We start from the raw sequence: 27,600 nt of genomic DNA on the forward strand, positions 1-27,600 counted from the left end.
GCTCTCCATTAAACTCACTGAACCTTGACAACCAGAGAAGCCAAGAATTAGTCTGCCACTGGCCATGGCTAGGCTTTCCAAAACCGATAACAACAATGAAAACAGTAACACTGCCATTTATAATCTTCAGTGTGATCCTGTCAGATTTTAACCCCGAAGAACTTCAGGCTCAGAAAATAAGCACAAGGTTTGTTTTTCAAAAAAGAAGAAAAATTTTGGCCAGAGTCTGTTTTTTTTTTTTTTTTTTTTTTTTTTTTTTTTTTTTTTTTTTACTGCTTCTTGCTCACAACTAGTCTTAAAGACACAAGACTAAATATGAACATGTCTCCATCTCACTCTGCTTCTGGGAGATGTTTACAAAAGTGGCATTCAAGGACTAGAGGAGCAAATGGTCACTAGGGTAGAACTAGTCCAATGACTAAATACCTAGTTTTGGTATTCCAACCCCTGAAATATTAACTCAGTGATGAATGAATACCAGTCCGGCTCCCATGCCTTGATGGCATCTGATCTCCATTCATTAATTAACACACGAACCAAAATTTAGTGATAAGGGATTTTCCTCTTTTCTGACCTAAACGGCAACCAAAGTCATGTCATAGAAAACATTTTATCTGAACTAGTAATGGGTGTTATCAATTGATTCTATATGTTACAATGGAAAATGTGGATATTTTGAAATATAATAGAATTCCTGACTTCTAGGACTATATTTAAAAAACTAATTGACAATTCAAATCATGTCTAATTTGTCAGGTGTCAAAATTGCTCTCCCTACTTCAAACATTTATGGCATCAACTCTCACCACAACATCTCTATATAACTCGGTCAGTTCCCACTGTAAGCCTTGAAACACAGTATCAATAGCAATAGTTTCAACCATTATTAATGAACCAAGGCTGGCTACTGAGACCAAGTGAAAGATAGATATCCGCTAAACCTCTTCCCAGATATTTCAGCCTCTAACACTCAGAAAGCTGCTCAATCATTTTCTAAGCAGGCTTCCACAGTCCCTGTCTTATCAACCTCAAGATGGTAGATAAAATAGAAACCAGCCAGCCAAAAGAACACAGATGAAGGAAAAACTTAAAAAGTAGACTATCATCCAGTGAATAAAGGAGTTTCCTGAGCCAGGAATCACCTTGGCCAGTCCTACCTTGGAGACTAATTCTTCAGGGGAGGCTGCCAACTGCGCACTCAGTCACCCACAAATAACACCCTTGGAGTGAAAATGCCAGCTGCATTATGTTTTACTGTAACAGTGCTTCACTTTTTCCAAAGATTTTCTTCCCTCCATGTGGTTGCCCAGACCAATCCATGTGCTTATTGCCATATTATGAAACATGGAAACAATTAGAAACCACATTCTAGGGCAGGAAAATGACTTGCTACAGAATCAATGAACTATGCAGAACTTGAGAGGACTTGGCAATTCCAGTGGAAACTGAAATAAAACTCACTCACAGTATCTTTTATCACAGCACATTCTACAGTGGTTTTCAAGCGATCTGTGTAGTTCAGGCAGCTATCGTATTTGATTTTTTAAAACCCCAGATGTTTGTACTTTTTGTTTGTTTCTCGACTTACCCTAGTGAAACTTGTCAGAAACAGTCAACTTATACCTTCATTTTCAGTGTTGGAATGATGGTTAGTTTTAATTGACCTAGAGTTAACTGGGAAGAAAGTGTCAATGGGGGATTTTCCAGATCAGGCTGGCCTTTGGGTATGTCTGCTAGCGATTATCTTGATTATATTAATTGAGACAGGAAGATCCACACCATTCCCTAGAGAGGCAGAACATCCTGAACTGCAGAAGAATAGAAAAATGACGTAAGTAAATATATGCATTGCTTTCAGCTCCTGACTCTGGGCATAGTGTACTTCAAACCTGACTTTCAGGTAATGATGGACTACAACCTGGAATTGTAAGCTAAAATAAACAGTCTTCACTAAGTTTCTTTAGGAAATGAAGCAAAGATAACTATATACACAAACAACATACATGGAAGTATAGGATTCTTTCAAGGCCACAATTGACTGAGAGTGAAGAGAGCCAATACACGTGAAAAATCAAATAACTTGAATTCTCAACTTGAACCCCAGACAGCATCACTCTTCTGTAAGGACTGCTTTGACTGCTCAAATGCTAAGAACTGTCAACTTCTTAGCTAAAGGCCAATGGTACTTGTAGCACAAACAATTGAGCATAACTTTTGTCTCAGGAGCACGTCCTGACTCTGAAGGTCACAGTACTCTTGGTAAACCACAGGCTCCCGTGAAGGTGAACCAGACAGGGACAAAACAGAAAGCTAGAAAACAGATCAGTTCCAGGAAGAAAATATTATGCAGAGGGAATCCAAACTGAAACAAAGAGAAATGTGGTCCATATTGTCTTTAGTGACAACTACCACTACATGCAACCCATGCCTGTATGACTCATGGTTTTCATACTGTATTGTCTTGCAAAGAAAGCAACAGACAGAGGAGAATGTCCTCTGCCAATCTATTTGCAGAAAAATTAACAAATTCATTTTGTTAAGATCTCAATTCTTGAGAGCATGTCTAGAGAGGAAGCCAGTACAAAAAGGAAGTAGTAGTCTACACTTCAACTCTAGTTGAGGACAACTCAGAGATGAGCCACCAGCTCAAATGAATAGAAATTAGCAAGTGAAGTGTTTCTATGAGGTTGTTCATGCTTCCTTGTTAACCACAGAGAAACAAATTAATTTTATTTGGCAAACAAAACATGGTATTTCGAAGCCAGCTTTGAAGCGACAATAGGAAAGGAAGCCACCCTCTAACTAAACTGGAGCTGAGGCTTTCCATTGTACTTCATCCTGAAACTGTTTTCTGTGGCAAAGGCAATAGTTACACTGTTGGGTCCTTTCATGTAATCCAAAGGAAAAAGACTTTGAGGAGCCTAGTGATGTTCTAGCTTCCATGTACCTATTAGTAAAGTCTGGAGTTGAGATGTAGGCCAAGATATTTGATGACACAGTATACCTACTTTAAACTGCCATGCTCCTGATGACACCTTCCCCTTTGATGGTGGTGTCCCCATGTGTAATGGCATATCTAACCCTTCTTTTTAATTCCTGACACAAAGGATAGAGAAAATAAGTATTCTCATTCACAAAGTATCAATGAGGCAGGACAAAAGCACGGGGGAAAATGATGGAGACATGGGAAGAGAGAACACACTCTCCCTCTTGAATCAGGTTGAGGTCTGTCATCTGCTGACCATCAAGAATCTCAGAATATTGTGAATGTTGCCAATATGGAAATAATATTTCTTTTAGATACAGATATTTGCAATTAGAATGGTAAATAGCAGTGAACCTGCCTAAGGGCTAACTGAGCCTATGTGACCCTTCTTCTGGTAAGATGTAATTTTCTAGGAATCTCACCAGAAACCCCCATTTGAAGTAAAAGATAGATCTTGATTTCTTGCCCAGTCCTAAGGACCATGGTTTTACCTTACCAGATCACAGTCCCATCTGAGACACTGCTGGAACCATCCTATAATCTCAGTTACCAGAAAGCAGGGGAAAGATTTGATCAACCATTTGAGATGTAAACTTAAAGATGTAAAATGGCATATATGGCCATTCAAGGGTGACTGGCCTTTGAAAAGCTCATACCCATACTTGAGAATGTCTTACCTACCCCGGAGCACCTTTCTATAAACCTGTTATTAAATCTGTTAAATTTGTCTTTTAATAAACTACAACTGTACTTCACACTGGCTCAGACTGAAATTGTTTTCTGTGGCGGAGTAAAAAACTTGGCATTGCAGGAGTGGAGGTCCCTAAAGCACAGGTGAACCCAAGGTGCTAGTGAGTGACAGCTCTGAATGTATCCTGCTGCACCACAACTGACATTACGATGCCAAACATGTACAAACCCCACCTCACATATACACACGTGTGCGTACTTTTTCAAATGAAATGGGTGGAATATCACTGAAATCCTGAGCCTTTATCTAATAACAATTTAATGATCAGCCTAGAACCAAGCTAGCTCAATATTTGCTTTGAGGTTGGCTGTTGGGAATAAAATAATTCCCTTAAGTTCTCAGGTCAAACACAGAACCTACAATATTCCTAAAGTATGGAGCTATACATGCCTATAACAACTAACCACTATTTATAACATTGTTTTTATAGTGAAATGCACATTCTTGTTTGAAAGGCCAGAAATCCATTCCCTTTACTTCCTGCTGCTGTAGATGAAAGATCAACAGTGCAGGGAAAGGTGAAGTAAGAAGATATGAGGAGGAAGAGTGACAAACCGATGAGATCATCTGTTCAATCTGCCTGGTGATTTGGTCCTTCTTCCAAGATGTGCTGGAAGGACGAAGAGGGCTCTGGATTTTGGGGGTCAGAACTCATCTGTCTTGTTAGATTGATGATGACTGAGACTGCCCAACTGCCTACTGGCTAATGCAGATCATCACAAGCTTAGGTACATGCTGAACAACCACAGAATAAAAATCACAGGACAGCAATTGAATTGACCTCCTTAGGCCATTTAATAAAGCAGACCGCCAAACTTGCAAGAGCAAAGAGTAATTAATGAAGGGAGCAAACAAAGGTTCATTTAGTAACTTCCAAATAAGTTCCTCTGTCTGAAGGGGGAAGAAAGGTAGCCTGCAACAAAAAGATAAACTGCAGGCATTTAAGTCACAATGCCTTCCGCCAGGAACTGCTCATTACAATCAGATGTCGCAGAGGCAGTGGGGCCGGTTAGAACTAACTTTATTATTAGAAGCAATTAGGAAGAAAAGGGGCAGAATTTCATTTGGTTATTTCAAAACAAGTTTCTGTGCATAGTGTAATGAAGGCCTGCAGGGTCAAGATAAAATGGGTGTTTTACTGGAAACAGCTTTTGCAAATGACTGCTTGTTACTAGCTGGTATCTCTAGGCAGAGCAAACCTGGTGTGGGAGATTTACATGCATACTGTCATAGAATAATTCAGCTGTGTCAGCATCATAGGAGTGTCATGGGTGGTATGGCCTGATGAGGAAGGATGTGTATGACAGGGCTAGAATGTTGGTCTTCAATTTCTCTTTCTGATTTTGCTTTCAGAATGACTTTCAGTGATTTTTCTGGGCCTCAGTTTATTCACAGGAAAAGCCAAGTTCATAAAAGCAATCATTTTAAAAAAGGATTTTAATGAAATATTAGTCCACTTAATGGGTTAGATATTGTTGTAATTGTTAACATATCTACCTAAGTATCATTTGGGTTGGGGCTACATAGCAGTTTGAGTACATTTATAAGCTTACTGGGTTTTGCCTGTAAAGTATAAAACTCACACTGTTTTCAAAGCCATAGACATTTCTATATCAGTTTATATGGAATTAGGTATTTTCAAAGGTCTTACTGTTTTTTAGGTTTGCTAAAGCAGTCCCATACTACACCACTTGACTTCCCATGTCTAAGATGGCATTGTGGATTTCTAGTATTTCCCTATATATATATAAGCTTTTATCTTATAAATTATCTGGGCAGCTTTAAACTCTCATGTCATCTAATAGTTAGGCTAAGGAACATGGCCATATAGTAAACTTGGAAGAACATAAAGCATCTCATTTCTCTCTTACACAGACAACTGGGTTTTGTCGTTTAAGTATGCTTGAAGGAAGAAAAAGAGACATTTACTCAAAGTCAGCACGGATATCCCCAGTGTTGTAGTGACAGTGTTCAGAGACCTATTTGTTGAATTCCCAAGGTTAAAACTTGATTTTCATCAGCCACATATGGAAGTTGCTGATTCATTAGGGAATATGGCATACTGCCTATGTGCTATGTTTTAGATTTCCAAACTAACAGTACTTAACTAATGTGCTGTGGACTGTAATATTGAACCCATATGATGACTGAAACTCTCTTCATAGACCTTAACAAGCAGTGACTTGTTATTAAAATCTATTCAGTTTGGAAAAGCCTAAATTAGTAAATGTGCTCCACACATTTTTGTGTTTTCTCAGCCATGTTTTAAACTGAATCATTCTCTGCCTACCCTAAGTTAAATTGTGCCAATTTGACTAATTTAAATATGACCCCCTTTCAGGGAATTTTAGAACTTATATGCAGACTATGAGAAAGGAAAAGGTGAAAATGTGGGAAGTACATATGGGTGAAAATCTCTTTGGGCTCTGGTTCATAGCTAATATTCACTGTCTCTAACCAAAGTGATTACATCCTCAGATATCACTTTCGTTTTTCTCTGTACTACCATGACTATCCTGATATGTGAGAGTTTTGTTTTTTTTTTTTTTTTAAGAAAGACTTAAAAGGTTTATTTTCTGTTTGTTTTTTAGGGTAGGATCTACGTAAGAGCACTGGCTGGCATTGGTATCAAACTCGGCAACTTGCATCAGTCTCCCAGGTAGTGTGATAAAGAGCATGAGACACCTTGAACTCTCTGATGAAGCTCTTCTAAGTTCAGTGTCCTGAGTTTCATCTAGGCAATCCTCACTGGTGAGCATCTCTATTGGAGTGGTGGGTTTGGGGGTGGTGGAGTTATTGCTTTGACCTTTCATATTGTTTGTATTTATGGACAAGCTCTGGGCAATTTCACTTCTTTTCTAAGCTCTGTGTCTGACAGTGACTGAATAAGTTGAGGCAGAACGTAACAGTTGTGGGCTGGGTTGTGCCTGGTGAAGGATATGCAGAATTGTGCTGCGGGGAGAGGATGGGCAGAAGAGTTTTGAAAAATAGTTTAATCCGAGTTTTTGACATCCATTTTCAATGAGTCGTTGTCAAAAGTGCTACCTTAGGGAAAAAGTAGCTCCTGAGTAGCTCTTGACTAGAATGAAATAGACAGCACACAGACTATAAAGAGGGATTTTGCAGAAGTAGGCACTCATCCTTACCCTTGACCTTTCTTCTAGCTTTGTCATCATGACAACTGTGGCACTCCGTTGCTCCCATATCATTCTCCAGAAGTCCCCGAATGTTTCAGGAAGAGATCCTTGTGTTGCAATATAGGCATTTTGTTTCCTATATCCATCTATGTAGTTGGCATTCACATAGTCACTTCCGGGGATACCTGTAAAACAAGGAGTTTTAGTCAACCGGGTGGCAAAACTCATAGGAGGAAACAGTGTGGCTTGAGTTTAACAGTGATGCTGCATTATTATTCCATATCCTGCTGTAGGAATTCCAATATATCTTAGTGTGGGTTTTAAGCCAGTTTAAGAATATGTAGTGCCAGGACATCATGTTAAACTATGCAACATTTAGGATATTGTGTCATTATAATATGACCAAATTACCAAATAAAGTAAAAATGCAAAACAAAACAAACAAAACCCAGATGCCTGTAGAACTAATTTTTGTTCTCACAGGTTCTCTGCTTGCCCACTTGTACTAGCAATAAATAGTTTGCAAAGGTCATCAAAAAATCTGGTCACACTCTTTTCCCACCCCATTTCCAGATTAAAAAAAAAAAAAACTAAATAAAAAAAATGCCTGAATCTGGAGCTGTAATTTAATGTAGAATATCATAATAACAAATAATCAGTAGATTATACATTATATAAATTCATTCAGTTATCCCAAGAATAGTATCAACTAATCCCTGTCTTGATCATCTTTTAAAAAAAAGAAGAAAAGAAACACCAAGTTGCCCATGTTGGTGAAGGAAGTCAAGTTCAAAAAGAGGCTGTCTCTACTATTCATGTGTCTGAACCTCCAGGAACTACTATTTTTCATTTAAGACTCACAGGGTTGTAGCACATGAGCCAGTTCTTGGATTTCAACAACTGCCTGAAGACTGATTGTATCATCTCTACTGTTGTATTTTCTAGTATGTTTCACAACCGGCATAACAACAAGGTTAAAAAATAATCTTACATATTGTGATTTCTGCAAACTCTTTACTGACTTTCCCTTACAATTAAATCTAAACTCTTACTACAAAGCTTAGATTACATTTCTAATCTCATCTCACTCTTCTCACCTTTTAATCTCTAGGCACTGGCCTGCCCCAGTGATATAAAATGTTATCTTCTACCTATATCCTAGAAAACACTCTGTCTCCTTATGTCTCCTCATAAGTAGCCTCCACCTATACCTGTCTTAGTTGCCAGGATACAGGGCACATTTGATACTTCTTTATACTACTACTCATTACAGGTAATACACTGAGTTTTGGCTGAACTTGCTTATTGGAGGTTTAACCACAATTCCATATCCTTCTTATTCACCTTTGGTAATCTTTCTGCTTAAAAGAAAGAAATAATTTGACCAATTCCAATATTTATTAAAGAGCATAGATATTCTTTATTGTGATTTTCTGATTTAAAGTCTAATGTTCTGTTACTGTAATACCTTAGGAGAGAGAATAGTCACTTTATGTTTCTTCCAAGGGCAGTGACAGTAGTGACCAGGAAAACCAATGTTACTCTATAGAAAAGGAATACATGCCATAGGAACAAAGGAAAAAGATTGGGAGTTGAGGATAAGAGCTACCTGAGAGTATCTGAAGGAGCTTAAAATTTATTGTATGGAGACACAGCTTCAATTCTGAAGTAAGATAACTACAGACAGAGGAATTGTGTCTCTGCTGCAGTGGTACATTTTCAAATAATCAGAATCAAAAGGGTAGTAGGTTTCCTAGAGAGATAATGAGTTCCCTGTCCCTGGAGAGAGAGAAATGCTTTACAGGGACATCAGTATGCTATGGAAGGAAACACTAGAACATATGCATGGTCCCTTATGGCCCTGGGAAATATGTGCCCTGGAGTTACAGGAAAATATTTTTTTCTTTATATTGGAACATGTGCTCCCAAGCTAAAAATGTTATATTTCCCTGATTGCCAGTTGCAATTACTTTGACTGCTTTACTGATTCTAGTTGTATGACTGATCCTCCCGAGAAGAATAATGAAACTCAGATGGAAGTCACTTCACCCTGAGATGAACACATGGATATAGGATACAATCACCATTAGGTGGAAAGTCCTTTGAGCAGAAACTGAAACACACAGTTGGTCAGAACATTATTCATCCATTTTAGCTACTCAAGAAACAGTTTGAGTTCTGGCAGCTCATGACTGATAAAGATCCTGATCTTTCCCCAATGCCAAACTCCCGTAGATACAAAGGATAGCCTAAATACAAGCTTCAGATAACAGAGACCCTGATTCTCCCCCAATACTAAATTCACATAGATACAAAGGATAGACTAACTACAACACCAAGATTACAGTCACATGTAAGGGCACAATTTTAGACTGCCATTATGAAATGAATTAACTTTTAAAAACATAAATAATAAAATTTTGGGGAAATGGATTATTAATGAATAATGACTGCACTTCCAAGAGATTAAAATAAAACATTTCTGCCTGAAGATTATCAAGTGGTTGAGATCAATACCAACTGCTTTATAAATCTATATCTTGATATTTTGAAAGAAAGAAAACTGAAAAAAAAATAATGCAATATTGGTCAATGGTGGTTATCAGGCTACCAGGTCCACCCTGAAAATAATGATGAGGTTCTTCTTCAATTTTGACACTCTCAGTGAGGGTGTGATTTCCAGAGTATACAACTATTTCTATCCTGATCCTGTATCTACACTAGCAGCCCTACAGTATAAAGATGCAAGGAATGCTGTCCCAGGAGATCTGGTGTCTACCAAGTCAATACCCTTTCATGAGCTGTGCACAGGATGAGAAAAGACTTCAGGAAGGGTGATGCCTTGTCCTTCTAAAAATACTAACCCCAGCATGGAAAATACATTTAACATCATGCAGTTTCAAGCACTCTGACACCAGTTTTTAGTATGATATATTCAGAAATGTTTTCCAACTAATCCTGGGAAAATATACACTCTATTGGCTTTCTGAATTTTGGGTATCATGAAACACCTTCTCAGAAACTCTTATTAGGAGGTGTCTGTTGTGAGGCAAGGTCTGTGAAATTCATTCACATTGAGTGGTGATCTTATGTAAGGAATACATATTAGTTTATTTAATATTTAATGTTTTATTCAGAAAATAGTTTGCATGTACTACAGTAACACTCATCATAGTGCACTTCAAAGCCAAATGTGTGAGAATAAACTAAATTGCTCTGGGAGCTCTGGGGATAGAAATCTAACTTCAAATGAATTATGACAAATTAGATTACATCATTGTTTATTTACTTGGAGTTAGGAAGACCTCTTGCAATTGTTTAAAACTAGTGCTTGGCTTGGGTGATTGTATTTTTGCTTTCTGTTTTTTTTTTTTTTTTTTGTTGTTGTTGTTGTTGTTGTTTTAATGGGATATGAAGGAGTCATTAAAATGGCAAGAACATAACCCGGAGTTCTTTGCCTTGTGCTAGTCTCTGGCAAAATTCTTAGGACAGATTGGTCCTTCTATAGCAACTTTGCCTAGCAATAAGCTTTTTAGTTTTTTTTTTGAGATGGGATCTCACTATGTATCCCTGGCTGGCCTTGAACTCAGAGATCTACTTGTTTCACTGCTACACTACAATTGGCTCTTTTTAATTACTGTACATGACCAGCTTAGATCAATGACTTGTATTTTTTTCCCCATGGCTTTAGTACATTCTATAAAATAAGTATAATTTTAGGATTTCTTTTATATTGATCCATGTATGTTCTCTAATTAGCAATAATTATATAAACAGTTTCATTACCAAAATGACTATATCACTCTTGTCAGCTGAGTGAAAAACCTAAGTCTAGATCCCAGCTGTAAAGTATGTCCACATAGTTCAATCCTGTGTTAAACTGGATCTCATCAATCAGTGGATTTCTTCTAGTGGCACACATAGAGCTCACTATGTAGCAATGGCTAGTCTGGAACTTGCTACGTAGACCGTGCTGGCCAGAACTCATAGAGATCTGCCTGTCTCTGTTTCCCCAGAGTGCTAGGACTAAAGGCATGTGCCTCACTGCACCCAACTTCCATTTTCTTTTTGTTTTTTCCTTTCTTTTCTTTTCCTTTTCAAGACAAGGTTTCTCTGTGTAGTTTTGGTGCCTGTCCTGGATCTTGCTCTGTAGACCAGGCTAGCCTCGAACTCACAGAGATCTACCTGGCTCTTCCTCCCAAGCGCTGGGATAAAAGGTGTGTGCCACCACCGCCCAGCCCTCCAACTTCCATTTTCTTAAAGGTCTGCAAAGCTTTGGATAATTAGCTATGAGTTCCAATCTAAGAACAATAGCTCCTTTCTTTACCTAAAAATAAGATTAAAAGGACAGTGCTTCATAGCACTGTTTCTGTATGTGTTTGAATATTAACATAACAAGAAAGAATCCTAAGAAAGAAGCTATGTGGTTTGAAAGAATATTGAGCCAAGCAATGACTTAGAAATGATTTACAACCTTGAAAGTATATTGCAAAGTCAAGGAATATTTCACCTGAGCTATTTTGTCATGGCAGGGTTAAAATAAAATCTTTCTTCCCTACTAATTTGAGCAGGACTAATTAGGCTACAGGCCCAGATAACAACAAAACCCATTCAATTTGCTGTGGATTATAATTTTTTGATCAGAAGATAATTTGACTTGAAAAGATTTATCCATGTTTAAAGCGTGTTTATAATTATGAATGGTCAGCAATAGTCTTTCTGTGTTGACATTGTATGAGAAAACAGTACATGTATTATTTTATCAATACAGAATTAAGTAACCATAAGAGGAATGTTCACATTTTTGTACCACATCATGAAGGAGAAATTCTATGTCTAATTTAGGATCTTGGGACAACACTAAGCATTTGCAAAGAATTTAGGGAACTTGATCAGGAACCATTCCCCAACCATTCACCTTGTCTAGACCCTTAGAAGCTTATCTGCTAAACAAAGGTGTGTTGGACAAATTGATTTCCACATGTCCTTCTGAGCTCTAAAATATATCTCTATGGTATCCTTAACTTTCTTGAATTCGTCCATTTCCACAAAGTCATTTTGAGATAAACAGAATCATTTAGTCTCTTGATTTGGTAGTGATACACACTAATGCTCTTGCAAGCTTCTGCCCACTGCTTCTGCTTCTAGCCTACTGAAATCAGACTTATTTGGTGGGACTGATACTGCAAAGGTCGACTGGAAGCCACTAAGGCTAAAAACAAAACAATGTAAAGAGAAATAATGCTGGCTCTCCTCTAATGGAGCAAAGAAGATTGAGCAGACATGGAAGGGAGGTAGTGTCCCTCCTGACTAAGGTAGACAAACTGTTCCTGGCAGATGTGGAGAGGAAGCAGTGTGGCTGGAAGTGCTCTCAGTGTTCCACCTCATAGAGTAACCTCACAATGTGGAACACTCAGTCTTTCACATTCTATAAATCTTTAATAAGTTTGTGAGAAAACAAACCGTACTTCAGCAAACAAGTTCATTCCATTTTTTTAAGACAGAAGAATGCAGAAACTAATGCCACATAATGGATACTTATTATCCAAAAAAAAAAAAAAAAAAAAAAAATCATGTCCCTTCTTACCTCTAATACACACAAAACCAAAATCCCCAAACACTGAATTGGTTGTTAAGTCCTAGACTGAAATTTCTATAAGACAGAAAACATAGAAAGTTCACTTTGCTGATACCATTTACACCAGAAATATAACAATAAACACTAAGTTACAAATAAACTGATTTAATTTTCTTGGATAAAGTGTTCTTTTCTTTCCCCTGAGCCATGACACCACTCCTAGTTACATCAGAACTGCTGAAATGAAGGATTTTTCCTTGCAGCACATAAGAGAAACAAGAATTTCCTCCAAAGACCACTGGATTTCTTGATGTAGCTGTGATCTGATTTTTCCTCCTCATTTTTGCAGAATTCACAATTGGTTTTCAAAAGCATTCTTTGCTGTGTGGTCAGTGCAGCTCATCACCTCAGAGATGATGGGAGAATGGCTAACATGCAAAGTACCTGTTAGCTAGGGTCTCGTTCCCAGTGTGCTGTGTTCCTCCTCTACCTGACTGTCTGCCCTCTGGACTGCTGCTGGAGGAGAGCTTTGAAAATGGACCCAGAAAAGGAGCTAGAGAGCCTCCCTGCCTTTAAATACACAGCAAGAATAACCACACAGCTTGGGCAGACTATCAGTAACTGTGCTGGAAGAAACTCATTTCTTGTTATGGGGCATTTTGCCTGGGGGGAGAGGGGCAGCCCTTAGGTCATGGCAGTATATAGTCTTGCAGTGATGGCTTATATTCACAAGGATGCAATTATTCAAAAGCTCCATCTAGTAATGAGATAATCAGAACCCAGCATGGGGTAGCCTGTAGGAGCCACGTGTATAATAATCACTCAGATCATCAGTTTTCATTGATAATATATGAATATTATTGTTATAACATCGTCAAGCCAACACTCTGTATAAGAGTGAAATGAAAGAATGCATGTGCAATGTCTAAGATGCCAATGAATATTATAATTGATGCAATAAGTAAATGAAATAAACCTATTTCACTTTATCTATTGATGAAAAGTAATTCCAACTCCAGATTCTCCTTTCAAATTCTATACTAAAAATAGCAAATAGAGAAATAAAATTCTTTCTAGTAATTTCTGAGAAATCTGCATCTCATGCCTCAATTCTAACATCAGAAACATCACAGGAGACACAGCTCCCTATATCTTCACAACACTGAAGCGTAGATTCATTAACATATTCTGTCTTCAAGCGCAGTAAAAATAATAAATATCCCATAATGAAATAAGACACTGTAGACAGAAAACAAACTCCTATCCAGGGTTTTCTGACTCAATATTTGATTGGCTTCCTGAGTAAAAATGTAAACAAAGCAAATAAACACCACTAGCAACCATCACTTAAAAATGTATTTTCTCTTCTCTGGGTTATCAGTTGAAACAAGAGTTGGGTAATAACATATCTCTACACTAGTTGCTCAGCACCCCATGCAGGGGAAAGTTGCCATTGAAATAGCTGTAATTAGATGGTTTTTAATAAGCCTGAAATTGTGAAATTACTCTAGGTTTCAAAGGCTAAAAATCCTATCTTGCTTGCTACTTGGGACAAATTAAGCTATGTCTCTTTACTGCTCTTCAAAATTAAAAAAAAAATAGATTTACATATTTAAAAACAAAGCAAGAAAAGGATTAAACTGTGTCACTATTGTATATAATTAACTTGAAAAGTGGAATCCTAGAAGTGCTACAGGAAACATGCTATCTGTCTACATCAATGATTGATGTTGTGGACAATGTAAGAAAAATGAGCTCAACTCAACCAATATTTGGATGGAACTCAAAAAAATTGGTTTCTGGAAAAATCAGGTATATCATCTAATAAAACTGTTTTGTTTTAATATACTTAAAAAAAAAACCTTATGTGCATACAAGCACTCTGAGAAGTTAGGGGCTTCAAATTCCCTGATCTGGAGTTACAGGCAGACAGCTGTGAGCCCATCCACATGGGTGCTGGGAACCACACTCAGGTCCTGTGCAAGAGCAGTACATACTCTAAACCATGGAGCCATCCCTCCAGCTGCTTCTACTGTTTTTGTAAATAGAATTTAAGAGCTAAGTAATTTCTTCACAAGGTGTCCACAGATTATTCCGTCGTAAAGAAAGAACCAGAAAGCAGGAAAAGGATATTTGTTGAGTTAATATGAGAAAGAACATATGTAACCTTCAAAGGTAGTCTTTTGGGGAAGAATTGCTTTTAATTATTTGATGTCAGAATATCATTTATGCATACTCACTACAATTAAAATTCTTTTAGAAAATGTTGGAGTTGCATTAATTTACTTTCCTGGTTTTTAAAAATATTGTCATGTTATCCCAACTCTATCCCCTTAGGGCTCAGCCTCCAGGTTCAGATTTAGGGTCCTTTCTCACTGCCTTCCTTCTGTCATTCCTCCTAGGAGCTCTCTATTCATTGGCGACTCCAGCCAACCCGAAGAACTGCTCTCTACCAGGGACCCACAGCTACTGCCACACTTGGCTAGGAACCAGGTAGGCTACCAGAGCTCTCCTTCCCTTCCTGGTTAAGCAGCTCATTTTAAGTCCCTCTCCTTGTTTGTCTTCACTACTTTATGACAAGACTTGACACCATCCATGGCATTTTCCTTTTCTTGTTGTTATTGTTTTTGATACAGAGGAAGTTTGGTGGGGATGAAGTGGGTGGCTTTTGGGAGGCAATGAAAATGATAAAAATATAGTATATGAGAAATGAAAAATATATGCAATAAAAATAAAATAATATTGTCATGTTTTTACTTATTGAATATGCATCAAATTATTGAATATGCATCGATTTTTTTTTCAGGAAGGCCTGAAAAAAAACCAGAAGAGGCTATTTCACAGCAGAGGCATGATATGAAATTGGCAAACACTCCCACTTGCGTGGACAGTCGTCTTCAGTGATTGGTACAGGATTAACTTAGTACAAGATTAACTGCAGAGGCAAGGCCTCACCAGAACTGAAGTAGTCCATCTCATAGTGATGAGTGGAAAATCATTATTGCAGAAAACTACCTCTGGTTTCTGGTTTTCATCAAGTGTTTTTAGTTAGATGTATCTCCAGAATGGTGACTTTGTGAGCTGTTCACTCACTTTAAACCAGTTAAGATCCCATCTCACAAATAATCACATTGTTGTCACCATCATTTGTCATAGATGTTACCTACACTATGATTTTTAACTGTTTCTATTATGCAAATCTAACACCAGATGATATATTCTGAATTTCCACTGAAAGGAAACATTCTTCCCCTTGTTGAAATATGTAATTTTATTATAGGTCTGGTTTTCATTTATCAAGTGCTAATATTTTCTTTTGCTTTATAAACAACTCTAAATAAATGCAGCTTTCTCATTTGGATATTGTTAACTTTTCCATAGATCATATCAAAAAAATATGAGGGAAAAAGAACTTGTTTACAATAGTAGTAATGTTTACATATAGCACCAATGACAGTAGTGTCCAATGTTTATTGGGCATTTTCTTGGTGTCAGGCACTCTAAGGGTTTTATCTGCATTAATTCACTTACACTTCCTACTGCTCCTAGGAAGTAGGTACTAGGAATAGAATCATTATATTGTCAAGGAAGCCAAGGTATAATGACTCTTCTGAGCGAGCTCCTCAAAATCAAGGAAAGTCTAGGATGCATTAGTAAGAATGATGTTTTGAATTGCAATATGTGGGAAGGTAATTATGAAAGAAAGTTTTTATAAATGTTTGTTTCAAACCTTTTAATATATGCTCCTCCCATAAGAAAATTAAAACAAATTGCTATGATCTGAATGGGTATTCTCAGCCCCTGCCAAGTTATATACTGAAACATAATAGTCAACCTGATATTGATAAGTGGGGCCTTCAGGAAGTGACTAAATCATTGGACGGAGTCTTCCAACAAGGGACTAGGGTCTTTGTAAAAGAGCTTGAAGATTAGATTTACCAGTCCTTTTCCAACCCTCCTACCAACGAGAAAATATCTCTCCAGCCCAGAAATAGTGACATTGTTTTGGACTGTGATAACCCAAATCCTCAGCAGACATTGAACCTGATGACAGCTTTATCTTGGACTTTTCAGATTCCAGAAATGCATATATAGTGTTTATATATTATCCATTTGTGGCAAGTTATTGTAGCAGCATAAACAGATTTAGATCCATGTTCATGTTTTAATAAACATTAAAAAACAGCACTAGTGTTGAAGAACATTCCTAAGTATGTCACAGATGAAACCTCTTAGGTCTGCTTTGATAAAAGGGCTATACATATGCCAGTGATTCTGTTTTGCACAAACTCTCAGGTGCTGTGGGATGGTCTGTGTGTGCTCTGATTGGTCAATAAATAAAATACTGATTGGCCAGTAGCCAGGCAGGAAGTATAGGCGGGACTAACAGAGAGGAGAACTGGGAGAACAGGAAGGCAGAGGGAGACACTGCCAGCCGTCACCATGACAAGCAGCATGTGAAGATGCTGGTAAGCCATGAGCCATGTGGCAAGGTATAGATTTATAGAAATGTGTTAATTTAAGATATAAGATCAGTTAGCAGGAAGTCTGCCACCGCCATACAGTTTGTAAGCAATATAAGTCTCTGTGTTTACTTGGTTGGGTCTGAGCAGCTGTGGGACTGGCGGGTGACAGAGATTTGTCCTGACTGTGGGCCAGACAGGAAAACTCTAGCTACACTCGGGCATAAGAATGTCTGTGTTTTCAAAGGAGCTAATATAGTAATGTCCAAGATTTAAAATTATTTGCCTACCCAGTATTATCTAATCTCAGAATTTAGAATCATCTTCAGAATTTTACAGATGACAGGAGGGTCATATAAACCCTTGTTTTCTGAAGAAACAGAATCAAACACATTATGTCAGGATTGCTAAGTGGGAAAATGAATTTATGAGGACTTGGGTGCCCAGAAACTCCCTCAAATGAGTGTGGAAATACACTATGTGGGTATTCTTTGTTTCAGGTAGACTTAATGTGCATATCAAATCAGCAATGGACCCTGCTCTTCCAAAAACACCCTGTTTGACTGTGCTAAGTGGCCTGACAACATCATGTAGCTTTGTAAATTGGGACTTACTTTTCAACCTCATGCCTTTATTCAGAGTTCTTCCCAATCTACCTTAAAAGGAATTATTAAGCTAATAACAAAACCCACTTGAAAAGCATTCATAACCTGTTTGTTATCTGGAAAAATTCTCTTTGCCTAGAGACTAAAAAATACACTGGAAACTTTCAGCTCTCAGGTTTCTTCATATGTATTTCAAACTTTCGCGACAGTTATGTCAGCCAAGACTGAATGTATTTTAAATGAGAGACTGTGTGCTCAGATACAATCATCACAACTGCAAAAGCAGCACAGGTCCACATGGGGCACTGGGGAGAATCACAGCTTCAAGTTTGGCTAACATGACCTTAGCATTTTGGCTTTACTACTTCTCACTATTGACAATAAGAAGAGCTCTCACCTTTTAAAAAGTGTATAACATGCATTTATGTCTATGAGTATGATGTGCTTGCATTTGTGTGTGTGAGACAGAAACAGTGTAGGAGTGCATGTGTCACTGCGTACATGCACGGGTCAGAGAACAACCTCAAGTATCAGTCTTCACCTTCTACCTTATTTAGGGCAGGGGCTCTTGTATGCCACTACACTGCATGCCAACCCACACAGCCACACATTCCTATAGAACCTCCTGTTTGTCATGGGAGTTCTGACATCAGAGACATGAGCAGCACAGCCTGCTTTTAAGTTGGTTCTGGGAATTAAAACTCAAAACCTCGCTGGGAAATGGTGGGGCACGCCTGCCTTTAATCCCAGCACTCGGGAGGCAGAGCCAGGCGGATCTCTGTGAGTTCGAGGCCAGCCTGGGCTACAGAGTGAGTTCCAGGACAGGCTCCAAAGCTACACAGAGAAACCATGTCGTGAAAAAAAAAAAAAATACCTCAAATCCTCATGTCTGTGTGACAAGCACATTACTGAGCCAGTTCCAGCCCATATTTGTATTTTTAATGTCTCCATTTTCTCTTCTGGAAATCAGATGACAAATAGCTTTTCAGAATAATGTGAATAATATAGATAATAAAGCTAAAATTCATGACATGGTGTCTACTGTATAATAAACACTTAGATAATCAGGCCCACTCTAAGTTCTAATTATTGCACCAAAAGCATTTTAATATTGTCTTATATTCAGGTTTGGGCAGCAGCTTTTTTGTAAAAAGTCTTTGCCAATATAGCTCTTAAAGTAAAATGCTAATTATAATACTCTGATGAAAAGTTAGCACTAATACTAGTGAGGCTGAATTATGTTTCAGAATAGAAACTTGTTTTATATAGGACATAAATGAATAATTCTTGCTAATTTTAAGACATTATAGTAGAAACATGCCATAAACTGCTGTTCCTGGGTTTTATTAAAAACCCAAAGATACTTCCAAGCAAAGATTACCCACGGACTCGGTCAGGTGCTGATGCCCTTGGCTGTACCTCTTTAAGTTATGACTGAAGCATTTGGATCACAGAGGATTTATGATGCTGGGCCATGATTCAGGTTAGTTATAGCATAACCTGGGAAATGAACTTAGAGACACAGTGCTTAAGTTAGCCCTCAGCCTAATGACAAATAATAAAAAGGGGAATTGGGGACAAAAAGGTAAAGCCAGGCTTTAGCATCCATACCCTCCATATAGGAAAGTCCTGTTGGTGACCTGGGGTAGTGGGAGGAGTGAGCAGAGTTGGCTTCAGTAGGGTGTAGGGCTATCTTCTGTGTGCTCAGTTTTCTCCTAACTCATGCCTCCTAGTACGTATACTAGGAAATACAAGCAAGATGTTTATGTTAGCACTGTGTTAGTCTGTAAGGGAGAGTAAATACAATAACCCTGTGAAGAACTGTCTGGATCTCAGGCCTCAGGAAAGAGAAGCTGTCATTGAGAAAACTGGTATGAGAAGAGCCAAGGTTACCTAGATACAGGGACAACTAATACCTCAAAGTCAGATTTCTTGTTCTTCATCTAGCTCCTTCTCGTTCTCTGCTTTAATGGCAGTATAGCTTCTGAACACCTTACACACTGGATAAGAGTGAACAGATTATTTTATATTATGGTTACATGCACATGAGAATGAGCTACTGCTGGGTGGTGGTGGTGGTGGTGGTGGCGGCGGCGGCGGCGGCGGCGGGGGGGCGGCGGCGGCGCGGCGGCGGCGGCGGCGGTGGCGGCGGCGGCGGCGGCGCACGCCTTTAATCCCAGCACTCAGGAGGCAGAGGCAGGCAGATCTTTGTGAGTTCAAGGACAGCTTGGTCTACAGGGTGAGTTCCAGGACAGCCAGGGTACACAAAGCAAATCCTGCCTCCAAAAACAAACAAACAAAAAAAGTACTTGGATTTGGTCTTTATTTGAGAATATCTGACTTAAGTCATTAAACCAGCTCCTATTACATCCCTTGCTCAGGAACCACAGTTTTCTTATAACAACTGCTTAAGTGGATCTTATCCAAGTGGCAAATGGACTTGTCGAAAATTCACCTGTGTTTCTCCACCCATTTTGTCCAGCTGTGTAACAACTGACACCCTTCTGTATTTTTACTTCAGATTTGTTCTGAGTTTCCTCAGTACAGGTCAATGAGTGATCTGGAAATATCAGGAACACCACTACTTCCAAGCAGCTTAGGATGCAGGCTGGAGCTACACAGGGTCCCTGATCCCTTTCAGCTTTTACTCTTTTCACAATCTCAGTGGAAGGAGGGGTAAATGCTTACACTATTAGACAAGTTAAAGACAATGGAAGTCACTGCATCCATTTCTGTTTCTTCTCTAATGGCTGTCAGATATTCTGCCAAGTAATATGAAAAGAGTAGCTAACACTACCAGGAAAAGGATTATGAAGCCATCATAATTAAAACCCTCAACCACAATCCCTTCAGTTAGCCAAGAGGTAGAGCACATTAGCTTTTACAAACAGGGCTAATGTCAGTTCCCATTTTCATTTGGCCCTGTGTTGTCCAAGCTACCTGCCAAGGAGCCTCGGTTAGTGGCTAGCTATGCAGTTCCTGAGTGCAGCATTCTCCCCTATAAGACTGATACAGAATGAATGACTATCACCTGGAGCACTTCCCGGTGAGGAAGGCTTGGTCTGAGATACAATGATGTTCGTGGCTATAATCTAGATTAAAGCTTTCCATCTAGCCCACAAATTTCAATTAAATTCTTCTAACCTTTTGCATAACAGAACATTGGGAGACTTTGGTTTCTAGGTCAGTTCTAGATTTAGGGTATATCTGTGGGCACAGAGTTATAAAAAGGTAGGTTTTAGTCTGAGTCAAGTGCCTCTGCTTCTGCACTGTAAAAATGGCCTAAGAATAAAATGGACATAAGTTTCCAACTGCCATAATAAATGCACCAGAGTTCCCCCGCCACCATCTCAACAACCTTTCTTGTAAGATGTGAAAAATAATAGGCTATGGAAAGTTATGGCAAAGTATCAAAAAATAGAGGGATTTGGTACTAAGGAAAGCAAAAGCTGACAGCCAGCTAGCTCTCTAGAGTTTCTTGCTTATTTACCTAGTTCCTTCCATATTTACTTGAAAGATTTAGTTCCTCTATCTGTGATTTAGTTTTGCTCCTCTTTTACTATGATAATGACTTTATAGATAAGGAACTACTATTTGTTCCTTTTCATTGTAAAGTGGACACATAGAGCTAAAATATAGAGCCCATCTTCAGCCATCCACAAACATCAGCTTAAATTTCTCAACAAGAATGAGAAAGAAGTAGTTACCAATGTGAACTAATCCTGCCTCAACTGGCACTGGTGATTCCTGATAAGATTAATCAGTGTTTTGGGGATGGAAGAACATTTACATTTGAACACTACTATATCCAGCCACTAGTAAGAGAAATTACAATACTTTCCAGCATCAAAACTAATGTGATAGAATTTTATGGTCCATTGATACCACTAATTTGAGCCAAAAGGCTAATTTGAGCCAAAAGGCTAATTTGAGCCAAAAGTAGGCTGCAGGTGCATGCTTAGTCAAATGATTTAAAAAAGTATTTTACTCCCAAGTCTGGGAATTAATATATTGTTTCCTTTTATGCTTACCAAAAATGCTTTAACATTTTTTAATTCATATTTTATTTGTGTTTTTGCTCATCCAGTCATGAGCCATAGTGTTGTGGAGGTTAGAGGTCAACGTACATCCTTTCACTATGTGGATCCTGGGATTCAACTCAGGCTCCTTGCAAGTGGCTTTGCCTGCTAAACCAATTGTCTGAAACCAAGACAGCTTTCAAGTTAAGAGCTATGAGATAAGGTGGTTGCTACCATAGATTTTTTTAAAAGCAGAAAAAGAAAAATACATATATACTTGAACCACTGTGGATGAGACCATCTGTACTGTGAATTCCTGAAAGGATTAATCAGAAGCCAGTACTATTCAATGATTTCTAAAGCAACTGCAAAAGATTAAACAGAGAGCCTTTGAGCATGAAGAGTCACTGGTGACAAATGTGGTATGTGACAGGTGGTAGCTCAGGTTGCCTGTCATGACATGTGAAAAGAATTAGGTGGCATGAAAAAATATTTTCTAAGGTCTTTCAATCTAATGATTTTTTATAGGCTAAAGGTATACTGAAATTCTGATTGTCAGGAATGAACTCCCAGATGTTTTAGTATGGTACATGCAGGGATTGATTATTGGAAGAAGGGAAGCAGAAACCACCCTCCTGGGTCTGCTAAGAAACAACCCTCTTCATTCATCATCCCCTCTAGAATGTACTTCCAACTGCAAGTGTGAGAGACAGATTATGAAGCAGTTCTCAGTCGATACCCTCCATATTTCCAAGGTGATTAGTTTCTGTTAATCATCACATCATTGACTCCTAAGTTTACCCTGTCTCTAGTAAACAGATGCAGATTGATTTTCAGACACCCTTTCCCTTACTTTTTAAGTAAGTACCTAGTGTATAGGCCCCCTTCTGAAAACCAGCAGTTAGCTCATAACTATCAACAATCATAGATAAGCTGAGCATTGCTTTCCACATAAGAACATCAGTAAATTATCAAGTCTTCATGGAGGGATGCTCTGTGATGGTAGCAATGACATCATGCTCCTGTGACTCATTTTTGGAAGAAAGAAAAGGTGCCAATAAACTGTGCCTGGGTTAGAGGTAAATACTTTCATAGATGGCTAACAATCCAGGCAATACTGCATTCCCATGCAAATGTTTAAGCCCTAGAAAACAGCAATTTGAATAATATATGCATTTTCTTACCTTCTATTGCTGATAAGAGAACCCTAGAGTGATCATATGCAATGACATTTGCATATCTGTTCTTTGGTTTGTTTACTTCCAAGTTTGAGTGTTCCCATGTGAACTGCTGGCCAGGGTCAATTGACTGGAAAAGAAAAACAGTGCACACAAAGTCAATACTGAAAAACATGAAATTAAGGCATTTATTACAAGGAATGGACATGAAAATTCCAAAGTCACACTTCATAAGGATGATTTTAGCTGTGAAGCTGAGCATTAACATAACCCACATAAGCATATACTAACCAATATCCTAAGAGATATTACCAATCACCAATATTGACACAAATGAAAAGCATCAATACAGAAGTTCTGTTAATATTATAACAGTAGGGATGTAACTTACTTTTCCATTTCTTTCTCTGCTGCTGTAGTTTACGGGTTATTTTAGCTCAATATTTCTTTTGGTGCTATGAACATAATTTGCCTTGGATACTCTTCCTAGCCTTTCCTGCTGGACCCATGCACACACTTGCATTTGACTGGAAGGAGTACTCCTTCCCAGTCTTTCCTGCTGGACCTACACACACTTCAGTTGACTGGAGTACTCCTTCCCAGTCTTTCCTGCTGGATCTGCACTGCATACACACATCCAGTTGACTGGAGTACTCCTTCCCAGTCTTTCCTGCTGGACCTACACACACTCTTTCAGTTGACTGGCCTTTCCTTGGCTTTGCTGAGCACAGTTCTGCTTCTGATTCTCTAACCTATGTGCTCCTGTCATAAGGGACATTTATGATTTTATCTGTTTCTTTATAAATTACCATAGCCAATAACAGGGCAATTTGTACAATCCAAACAGTTGACAGTGCCAGCAATGAAGGGAAGCCAGTAATCATTATCACAGTCAGAAAAACAACTTATATCTCTACAGAAGGTTTGGGTTGTTTTTCTGTTTATAATATTGTGTCTGTGTATCATCATGTTTACCAAGTTTGCCTCTTTTTATCCCTGAGTTTTTTTCCTTATATTTTCTAATTTTCAACATTTTTTAAGTGTCTTAGTTCAAGCAAAAACAAACTACTGTATGGACTATGTGGATATAACCTACAACTACATTCAGGCTTAATTGCCTAATTGAAGAGTTCAAAAATTGATAGTGGGAACAAGCTGTATGGTACATATGAAAATGTAGTCTGTGAGAAGGAAACCTAAAACTTACAGGAGAATTGTAATGGATACCGGGTTATTACGCTTCACAACAAGTATAATTTAATTTTCTTAACTCTTAGGAGATGGCTCCTCCACCCCCTCATTTGGCAGCTGAAGAGGTAGAAGAAAAGACTGACTCAGTAAATCTGACTGCTTGAAGGCCTTCTCTGACAGGCAGTGTACTCACTGGTGTTAGTAACCCAGTTAAACTTGCAGGAGCGACTCAGACACTTCAAATGTAGGCCAGTGAATCAAAAGCTCACTACTAACTACTGGTTTCTAGTTACAAGGCACAAGCCTGCGTAACTGTCCAGAATGTCACTGTAGAATAAAGAAGCCCAAGACAGGAAACATATCTAAACACAACCATTCCTCACATCCCAACTTATCATCCTGTGTCATTCTGGGACAATTACATAAGAAATCAAGTTTTAAAAATGAGGTTGGCTTCACATGGATGATAGGACAGATGGGACGCAGCTTACATTTATACTTGTTTTACACGGATCAAACAAACATTGATTAAATAATGCTGACTTGCCTTTGTGCAGCTCAGCACTCATCCATCTGTATCTATCTGTCTGACTGAACATTTAACAACACACAGCACAGGTCATTATTTTTGGAGCTTGTCAGAATGCTGAGAGCAGTAAACTCAGGAAAGAATAAGTACAGAAAGTCGGCGAGGTATACCACCATCTTTTATATTTAAAAAAGAAAGAAAGAAAAAACAAAACAAAAAAACCCCAAAGTGCTTTGAAAATCACCTTTCCGTTATCCATGTTAGAAAGGCAAAGAAATCATAAATAAGTGAAACTCTTATTCCTATTTTTTTTTCTCCTTTCTTTGTGCTATTGATGATATGGGAGCTTTGTCATCTGTGTCCTCTGGCCTCTGCTGTTGCAGTCTCTTAAGGGTGAATATCATGACCAACCTGGACAAAGAGCAACACAGATGCTGGCTGATAGGGAATGTAATTTCCATTTCAACCTCAGATATTTAGCTGGTGCACCCTGACTGTGCACCCTCCTATTAGAAATTAAGAGGAAGTCATTGGAATAATTTGAAATTAGCATCTTTTCGTTCATTGAACTCAGTGATTTCCCCCGCTTTGGGCCTACTGCTTGTGTGTTCCTTTCTGTTCAATTCTCCCTTCCTTGTCAATCTCTGTCAAACAGGCTTCTCTGTGATGCTGATGCAGTTTCAGCACCCATGAGCATCTTTAGCTTCCTCAGTTACAGTGCTGCCTGGGTTTCCTTCAGTCTCTGCAGAGCTTTGAAAGCTGAAGTACAGTGAGCAGACTTACCTAACTAGAAGTTGATAAATGGGCTTTTATATTTCATAAGCAATATGAAATCTGTATACTATATTGTCACAGAATTCATAGGTAAGAATGCCTTATTGTATTTATAATTTATTTCTCCAGCCAATCAATAGACCCTTCAACTCCACAACCCAGATGTATGCTATATGGTAACAACAACCTGACCAAGATGCTAAAGAGTTTTTCACATCCCTGTCTGGACACAAGAGATCTAGGTAGACTGCCCCTCCCCACCAAGACTTCAAACAAAATCATTTTAATGCTAACAGACTTTCAACTCAGTTGCTTCTGGGATGGGTGGGACCAGATGCAAGGAAATCTCCTTTGTGGGTAATTCAAAGAAGAAAGGCAGTCTCAAGTACGCACTTGCTAATATCAAATACTTGGTATTAAAACCTCAACTAGAACTTTATCTTAAAATGAGTAAGTGGAAGAATAAACTATGTGTAACACGTGCAGTTCTAATTGTGTACTGTATTTTTATTTTAAAAAATGCAATGAAAATGTGTGTCTATCCAATAGCTATAATATTTGCTGTGTTAACTCATTTACTTTTAAATAAAAATCCTATGTGTGGGTATCCTGTTTATCATGGTACTCTCCATGTAATGAGTGAGGTGCACAGAAGAAAAATGATTTGTCCATAATTAAATAGCTACTAGGTAGAAAGGTCAAATGTGCTGTGCTTCCTCTGTAGCTCAGTCAAAGTTTACTTGATGGTTTCATACCTCTGCTGGTTCTTCAATACAATGCAAGGAAACTTGGAATCAAAACACTGTATCTCTGTTTGTGATTCTAAGCACAGGACAGAATCCTCATAAATTTGCACAGCAGATTATAGTACTTGAGTGACACTCCCTGGGGATGACCTTTTCTTCACAGTGCTGAGGTCATCACTTTAAAGCAACGTTCTTTAGTGGTTTCTAAAATGTAACCTTTGGGTCAAAAGAAAAATATAATTCCCATTTTCAAAACAGCACACAATCCATAAACATAAGTACTCAGCGTTACACTTCATCCTCCACATTAACCAAGAGAAAAACCTCAAAATATTCCTTTAGAGACTCATCAAAGAACTACCACAAAAACAGATCCATTCTGGGTTTTTTTTTTTTTTTGTATGTTTGTAAAACAAATAACAAAAATTTAATTATATAGGAGGATTAGACCAACTATGTTACTAGCCAAACTATGGGCCAGACCATTTTCATTTTTTAACTGGAACTGAACTTTCAATGACCTTAGCTTCTGGAGAAATCCTAGCTTTCCACATAGTTCATCTGGTTTTTCCATAGTGTGGTTCACCCTCATGCACTCTCAAGTCCCTTTTGAGCTTAGAAGAGCAGTCTGGAGCTGACTGGTAATTCCCACAGAAAGTTGTTTCTCCTATTCATTTATTTTTATTCATATTTTCTCTCCATCCCATTTGAAAATGGTAAACTGGTGTATATAGCTATGTGAACAAAATACATGCTTACAGAGTTAGGAAAGGTTATATTTCCCACAGTTAGCAATTGCCAGGAGAACATTCAACCAAGAAAAGAACATGCATTTAGTGGAAGCTAACAATCCTTCATAAGCCAGAATATGAGATGAGGTGGAAAGTATCAGCAATATCTAAAAGACAAGGGTGAGCCTGATGTTTTCAGCTCTGGTTAGCTGCAGCAAGAGAAGTAACTTTAGTCTGTGTCCTGTGTGTCCCTTTCCTCCATGTCCCTTCCCTCCGTGGTCCTTCCTTCTCTCTCTCTGTGTCCCTTCCCCCACAGGCCAGGTCTGTGCTCTTGTGTTCTCTTGGCTCCCCTTATCTAGTTAGTTATCAGCTCTTGTTGAGTCTTTCCCTGTAACAGCATCTCTGATATAGGTTACCATTAGCATGTGAAGAAAGAAAACAGGACTTTTCGAGATTACCAGTGTTAATAAATGGACATTGAGGCATTCTTCCTCGAACAGAAGAAGAAATGTATACAATTCATGAAAAAAATGTATACATGTACCACACTTGTCAAATGTAGTGAAAAAGTATTTCAGACAAATGCAAAATTTTGCCTTCAGTTAAGAGTTGAATTAAGATTTGAAATTTAGAGCACAGTTTGTAACAAATACAAAACTTTATAATAAAGTGTTATTTATTCTTATATATTTTTAGAATTATGATGAATGGAGGAAGCAGAAAGGATAACTATGCCCAGAATAAGAGACTCAGCTATGTGAGGTAATTGAGGTGACTCTCTGCTCAACACTTTCCCCTACACTCTGTCATAGTGGTACAGATAAGTCATTGTTTTCTTATGTGACTCTACTCCTGCAAGTACTTTTTTTCACATTTAAATTTATTTGTTTATTTTTGAGATTATGATATAAT

General features: G+C 38.2%; 1 protein-coding gene across 50 annotated transcripts in view; it reads right to left on the minus strand.

The window, feature by feature from the left end:
* Positions 1-27,600, minus strand: part of Ptprd (protein tyrosine phosphatase receptor type D) — a 2,272,674-nt gene that overhangs the window by 57,891 nt on the left and 2,187,183 nt on the right. For all 50 annotated transcript variants that reach the window (XM_037203364.1, XM_037203377.1, XM_037203376.1 and 47 more), the window contains 2 exons: positions 22,724-22,847; positions 6,884-7,059 (listed from right to left, as the gene is read on the minus strand). In XM_037203364.1, coding sequence (XP_037059259.1) covers positions 6,884-7,059; positions 22,724-22,847 — 300 coding nt within the window. The remainder of the gene's footprint in view (positions 1-6,883; positions 7,060-22,723; positions 22,848-27,600) is intronic.

The sequence above is a fragment of the Peromyscus leucopus genome, chromosome 2, assembly GCF_004664715.2.
Source record: "Peromyscus leucopus breed LL Stock chromosome 2, UCI_PerLeu_2.1, whole genome shotgun sequence".
In the NCBI taxonomy this organism is placed as follows: domain Eukaryota; kingdom Metazoa; phylum Chordata; class Mammalia; order Rodentia; family Cricetidae; genus Peromyscus; species Peromyscus leucopus.